Source organism: Cherax quadricarinatus, chromosome 25, assembly GCF_038502225.1.
Source record: "Cherax quadricarinatus isolate ZL_2023a chromosome 25, ASM3850222v1, whole genome shotgun sequence".
NCBI lineage: Eukaryota > Metazoa > Arthropoda > Malacostraca > Decapoda > Parastacidae > Cherax > Cherax quadricarinatus.
Genome location: NC_091316.1, coordinates 295,437 through 302,936, shown reverse-complemented (window position 1 = coordinate 302,936; position 7,500 = coordinate 295,437). Strand labels below are relative to the sequence as shown.

Below are 7,500 nucleotides of genomic sequence, written 5' to 3'. Positions count from 1 at the left end.
GTGGCTTCAAATCAAGCGGGAGAAAGCTAGTAGGCCTACATGCAAGAGAATGGGTCTGTGTGGTCAGTGTGCACTGTATAAAAAAAAATCCTGTAGCACGCAATGCATAATGCAAAAAAAAAAAAAAATTCGACTGTGTTTTTGGATTAAAACGCCTACTTTGAGGTGTATTTTCGTATAGTATTTATGGTTGTATTCTCATTTTCTCGGTCTCATTCGATAGAATGAAAGACATATTGCAGAAATATAGATGATTTTGATTAGTTTCACAATGAAAACGACCTTGAAATTGAGCTCAAAGTAACAGAAGTGTTCGATTTTTGCCAATGTTCAAGAGAAAACAAATCATGCCACGTATCCACTACACGTCAACTGGTGAGTCTAATATTCTTTCACAAGTGCACTGATATTATTTATACCATTTTTACAATAATGCAGTAGTCTGCATAACAGTAAATCTTCTATTTTTGTGTGAATAAAAAATAAAAATAGAAAGCAAGAGGGGCCTGGAGACATGACTAATGAACAGAGAAAATGTTATTTTAGTGCCAGGAATGTCTGCATTGTTTATTCTGGACCCTATTTTGTAATTGGCATCTTTTTTAATTTGTATGAAATTGGAGAAATTGTCAATTTCTGAGCACTTTACTGGGCAGTTGAAATCGGTAAAGGGCAGTTTCTTGTATTCAATTGATAGAACAAATAGAGTTCTAAAGAAATAGCTATGAGTTTGGTTGACTGGAACAATGGAATTGGCCAAAAATAGGGCTCAAATTCGGCGAAATTGCCGATGTGTATATATCGCCGAGATTGCTAACTTTGCGAGAGTGTAATTCCGTAAGTTTTCCATCAAATTTTATACTTTTGGTGCCATTACCATTGGGAAAAGATTCTCTATCATTTTATAAGAAAAAAAATTTTGTTCTTCAAATATTTTGTGACATAGAATGACAGTTTCAGAAATGGGCTTGCAACAGCCAAAGGGTTAAGTTGTCAATGAATGTATATGCCTATTCTATGGTGAAAGTTACATGAGTGTTTAATAATCTGTGAAAAGAAAGTTTATCAGTGGTTGCAAAAATGGGAATGGAAAAGAGGCAGTGAAGTAATGCATCAAGTGACTATTCTGCAAAGAATATGAAATAACACAAAAGACAACATGGTGGTATAAAAGGTAAGGTGTTATCAATTAATGGTACTCTGGATCATTTTCCCAGGTGACAATTATAGCCCAGCAAAGTAAAAACAAGTGTATACTTAGTGTAAATAGATATCTGCAAGGTTTACATGCCATCATACATGCTCGTGAGAGAAATAAAACAGTATACCAGAATTTCTATGGAAGTGCAACACAATTAACAGGCTTCCATTTCACACTAGGATACAAGGAGAAGAAGGGTTGTTGATACTGTTTGCAAATATAAAAAGGGTAGAACAACATAGGCTGATAAAAAAAAAAATGTAAAACATGGAAAACACACACTCAGGGAATTCTACTTTCATGCCACTTCCTCAAATCACGTACTATCAATGTAAGACAATTTATTTTATCTTTATTATGTATAGCACTTATTTACACTTACCAAGGGTATCTTTGAAGCAATAAAAGTGGCTTCTGTTTAACTTGAAGTCCTTGTCTCTCATGGTTCGATTGAGACGATATGTATCATCCATAGCTTGATATTTCTTTCTCTTCTTCAGTGCTCCATCTTTGCCCTCATCATCACCTTGAGTCTCTTCACCTTTGCCATCCTCATTATCCTGAGTATCTTCATCTCTATCAGGAACTTTACCTAAAATTATTCAAACTTTTCAACATCTATAATGAAAGATTTTTTCTACCATAAAACCAGATGCTTTATATTGTACATAACGGAGACTATTTCCTAATAGATGTCCTTAGCTGGTGAATCATATTATAGTGAGGTTATGATGCCTGCTAACAGCACTATTTTCCATTTGCCACTATATTTGTACTAATAATTAATTCCAAATAACATCATTATAGGATTAAAACAGCTTATGAGAATGGTGATACTGCAAGGTGAGTGGTGATGCAGGAGCTGATATAGGGGATGGAGAGGAAGTGTTGAAAAAACTGCTTATGAAGAGCGATGATCATTTTTTTTGGCAAAATGATTATTGGGGGCAGGGAATTAGAAACACATATACTGGTGATAATAAGTATACAAGTATAAATGCTGATTGGAATCTGGATAAACTGAATGTATTAGATACAAAGAATTTCACATCTATACACAAATAACCCACACATAGAAGAGAGGAGCTTACGACGACGTTATTAATTTAACATCTATATTCAATCCATGTAAAATTTCAGTGCCTGCATTTTGAAGGAGAAACAAGGCTGTTAAATTTTTGAGGGCCATTTGAACTGTTATGTTATCACACTTCTGGTATGACAGTAACTAAACAAAGAATGGTGAATTCATTTTCTTTTTTTTTTTTTGGGGGGGGGGGGAGGGGGTCACCCTACCACTATGGGATATGGCTGGTGTGTTAATAAAAAACCTATATCAAATTCAGGAGTTTTTCATTACTGAAACAGTTAGCAGATAGGATACAGTACTTTTAGAATCTTCTGGTAGAGATCCATACATTTGGGCATTCAATCTGCATGAAATTTCTACTCACATTGAGTCAAATATGTGGGATATAAAAGAAATATTTATTTCTTGTGTTGAGTCTATGCATTCTGTTGAAGATCTCCAATTAAGTTTTAGGATTGGGATAATGTTAGCATAGAGGGTCCGGCATATATTGAGGTCTAAACCTATGGCCCCAACAAGGCAAGATTCTAGGCATATATATCAAACTTTGTAATGATACAGTAGTTTAACCTTTCAAATAAGTTCATATCATCTGTTGAAAAAAAAATGACATGTTATACATACTGTATAAAATCAATATGAATTTGACATTGAAGTTTTAGCAGCAGAGGCTCCCTACAAGTTGCTTGCCCTAGGAAATCTTAAGATTCCAAATTAAGCCCTGAATGTTTGTCTAGTAAAGCAACAATGTAATCTCAATCATTATTTTTACTTTTTTGTTTTTATTATTATTAACACATTGGCTCATTCCCACCAAGGCAGGGTGGCCTGAAAAAAAAAAAAACTGTCATCATCATTCACTCCATCACTGTCTTGCCAGAAGGGTGCTTTACACTACAGTTATAAAACTGCAACATTAACACCCCTCCTTCAGAGTGCAGACACTGTACTTCCCATCTCCAGGACTCAAGTCCGGCTTGCCAGTTTCCCTGAATCCCTTCATAAATGTTAATTTGCTCCAACAGCACGTCAAGTATTAAAAACCATGTCTCCATTCACTCCTATCAAATACGCTCACACATGCTTGCTGGAAGTCAAAGCCCCTCGCACACAAAACCTCCATTACCACCTCCCTTCAACCTTTCCTAGGCCAACCCCTACCCTGCCTTCCCTCCACTACAGATTTATACACTCTTGAAGTCATTCTGTTTTGTCCCATTCTCTCTACATGACCAAGCCACCTCAACCACCCCCTCCTCAACCCTCTGGATAATAGTTTTGGTAATCCCACACCTCCTCCTAATTTCCCTACGAATTCTCTGCATTATATTCACACCACACATTGCCCTGAGACATGACAGCTCCACTGCCTCCAGCCTTCTCCTCGTTGCAACATTCACCACCCATGCTTCACACCCATATATGAGTGTTGGTATAACTATACAGTACTCTCATACATTCCCCTCTTTGCTTCCACGGACAAAGTTTTTTGTCTCCACAGACTCCTAAGTGCACCACTCACAATCTCAATCATATATAAAAAAAATTACAAATAACACAGGTCTTAAGGAAAGAACTTATACAGCAATAGGTTGCATTCCTACAGAATACAAAAAAGTATATACTGTACCTTTCTGTGCAGAAAGTATAGGCTTGCCTTCATGCTCACATATGCTTTCCACATCACTGTGGCATACATGTTTCTTGAAAGTATCAATAGTATCATAGACCTGGAAGCATTCTCCACACATATATGAGTAGAACTCCATCTGCTGAAGAGACAGCAGGAATAGAACCCAACAAGGAATATACATTACATGATTTCCAGCACTGGTACATTAATAACATAGGTGAACACTGGTTTCAGTTTGTTTAAAAAATGTGTTTAACTAATTTTGGGATGTTGAATTCCAATCTAAATTTAAGTTTTGCTCTAATACATACAGTTTGTGTGACATAGAACCCAATGGTGAACAATTTCACCTAGACATAGCCATGAGGAAGAAGACACATCAGGAAAACCTGACGATGGTCAACTACAGTTGGGAACTAATGCAGGAGAGCTGAACACAAGAAAAAAAAAAAAAAACTGAAAACTCTGATGTAAATATGTTTGTAAGGCTGTGTGGAATATTCTGTTATTTCTGTTATGCATATATACGATGAATTTATATTAAGCTTTCAGTCTTTGTCATTACATGCACTACACTTAATATCTGTGCATATAATACCTACATAACATGTGGTTCTTCAACCTTAAAAAGTCTAAATACTGATCATAAGATTTAAAAAAAAAAAAAAAATACACAATAGAGAGAGAAGCTCAGGTTCCTGATCAGGGCATCAAAATAAGCTTAAAACAACCAATTTGGCTTCTAAACTGGATAAAAAGTTAAATTCTTTTGGTTAATTTAATTAATTTATTAGTAATAACATAGGCTATATTGTATGAAGATTAGGTAAATTACAGAAAATTATTTTAGGATGATTAGGCTGTTATCACTTTTGGTGCAAAATACAAAATTTGCATGCATGCACATATATATATTATATATATATATATATATATATATATATATATATATATATATATATATATATATATATATATATATATATATATATATATATATATATATATATATATATATATATATATATATATATATATATATATATATATATATATATATATATATATATATATATATATATATATATTATATATATATATATATATATATATCATATATATATATATTATATGCAATAAGATCACAGTAAACAGGTGATTTCAGAATATGCAAAACAACCACTCTGAAAGAATAGAGAAATTCCAAGCGCTTTCGTGACTACTCACATTATCAAGGAACTATGAAAGTAAAGCATCCAAGGAAGCTATATAAGGGGTCTGGCCGGCACCTCACTATCAGATCCCACAACGGTTTAAACACCTGACGCGCGCCGACCCAACTTGGACAGGTCCTTGGCACAACTCACCCCACAAACTATTCTACCCAAGAAATAAGAAATTTTAAAGATTATTTGTCCAGTGTATTATTAAATTCTTCCCAAATTCTATTAATTATAAATGGATCTAATTTATATAAACCAAAGGAAATATTCATATTATTTTCAAAACTGCTTTTTATGAAACAAGATTCAATTATATTCCTGTCGACCATGGACTTGCTTGATACTACTTTCTCAACTTTTTGAAAATCAATTGGATGGTTAAAATCTCTTACATGAATAAATAGAGCATTGGAATCTTGTCCAGTTCTAATACTATATTTATGTTGTTTTAATCTTAGTTCGAGATTTTTACCAGTTTGACCGTAATAAACTTTATTGCAAATTTTACAAGGAATCTTATAGACACATCCATCAGCATTTTGGGGGGAATTCTTTATCAAAAGTTTTTTTACTGTATCAAGATTTTTGAATACAACTTTAATATTAAAAGTCTTAAGAAGAGAAGGCATATCAACCAAGTTTTCATGGTAAGGGAGAACCAACATATTTTTAGTTGAATAAGGCTGGTTGTCCCTTTTTGGATTGTAAAAAGTATTTCTAGCAACTTTAAAAGATTTATCAATTACATTTCTTGGGTATTTTAAATCATTACCTATTTCATAAATTTTGGATATTTCCTCATCTATGAACTCAGGACTACAAATTCGTAAAGCTCTCAAAAACATTGATGAGAAAACAGACAGTTTGACTCTATCTTGATGCGAGGAATAATATTGGACATAGGAACAGTTATTTGTAGGTTTTCTGTAAATTTTAAATTTGAATTCATTATTACCCTTAATAATTAAAACATCTAGAAAAGGTAATGAGTTATTTTCTTCAAACTCAACAGTAAAGTTTATAGAATGGGCTAAGCTATTTAATTTTCCTAGGAAATGGTGTATATCTACATTTTTGGGCATAAGACACAAAATATCATCAACATATCTGAACCATTTAGCTCTATTAGGGAGGATTGTGTTAAGTAACCTTGTTTCAAAAAATTCCATGTATAGGTTACTAAGAACAGGTGAAAGAGGATTTCCCATTGCCATACCAAACTTCTGAGTGTAAAACTTATCATTAAATACAAATTTTGCATCAACAATGCAAAGTTTAATAAGTTTAATGATAGTAGAAACTGGCAATGGTAAATCATAGTTAACGAGTTCTTCAGATAAGAAACTTAATAAATCATCAACAGGAACTTTTTGAATTTTTTGAAACAAGGTTACTTAACACAATCCTCCCTAATAGAGCTAAATGGTTCAGATATGTTGATGATATTTTGTGTCTTATGCCCAAAAATGTAGATATACACCATTTCCTAGGAAAATTAAATAGCTTAGCCCATTCTATAAACTTTACTGTTGAGTTTGAAGAAAATAACTCATTACCTTTTCTAGATGTTTTAATTATTAAGGGTAATAATGAATTCAAATTTAAAATTTACAGAAAACCTACAAATAACTGTTCCTATGTCCACTATTATTCCTCGCATCAAGATAGAGTCAAACTGTCTGTTTTCTCATCAATGTTTTTGAGAGCTTTACGAATTTGTAGTCCTGAGTTCATAGATGAGGAAATATCCAAAATTTATGAAATAGGTAATGATTTAAAATACCCAAGAAATGTAATTGATAAATCTTTTAAAGTTGCTAGAAATACTTTTTACAATCCAAAAAGGGACAACCAGCCTTATTCAACTAAAAATATGTTGGTTCTCCCTTACCATGAAAACTTGGTTGATATGCCTTCTCTTCTTAAGACTTTTAATATTAAAGTTGTATTCAAAAATCTTGATACAGTAAAAATACTTTTGATAAAGAATTCCCCCCAAAATGCTGATGGATGTGTCTATAAGATTCCTTGTAAAATTTGCGATAAAGTTTATTACGGTCAAACTGGTAAAAATCTCGAACTAAGATTAAAACAACATAAATATAGCATTAGAACTGGACAAGATTCCAATGCTCTATTTATTCATGTAAGAGATTTTAACCATCCAATTGATTTTCAAAAAGTTGAGAAAGTAGTATCAAGCAAGTCCATGGTCGACAGGAATATAATTGAATCTTGTTTCATAAAAAGCAGTTTTGAAAATAATATGAATATTTCCTTTGGTTTATATAAATTAGATCCATTTATAATTAATAGAATTTGGGAAGAATTTAATAATACACTGGACAAATAA

At 32.7% G+C, this 7,500-nt stretch overlaps 1 protein-coding gene across 1 annotated transcript in view; it reads right to left on the bottom strand.

Moving 5' to 3' along the window:
- The window catches only part of LOC128690051 (uncharacterized), a gene marked incomplete at its 5' end in the record, with an annotated part of 211,826 nt that extends 207,763 nt beyond the window's left edge, over positions 1 to 4,063 (bottom strand). The window contains 2 exon segments of the mRNA XM_070088516.1: positions 1,584 to 1,793; positions 3,922 to 4,063. Coding sequence (XP_069944617.1) covers positions 1,584 to 1,793; positions 3,922 to 4,060 — 349 coding nt within the window.
- Positions 4,064 to 7,500: the final 3,437 nt, after the last annotated feature.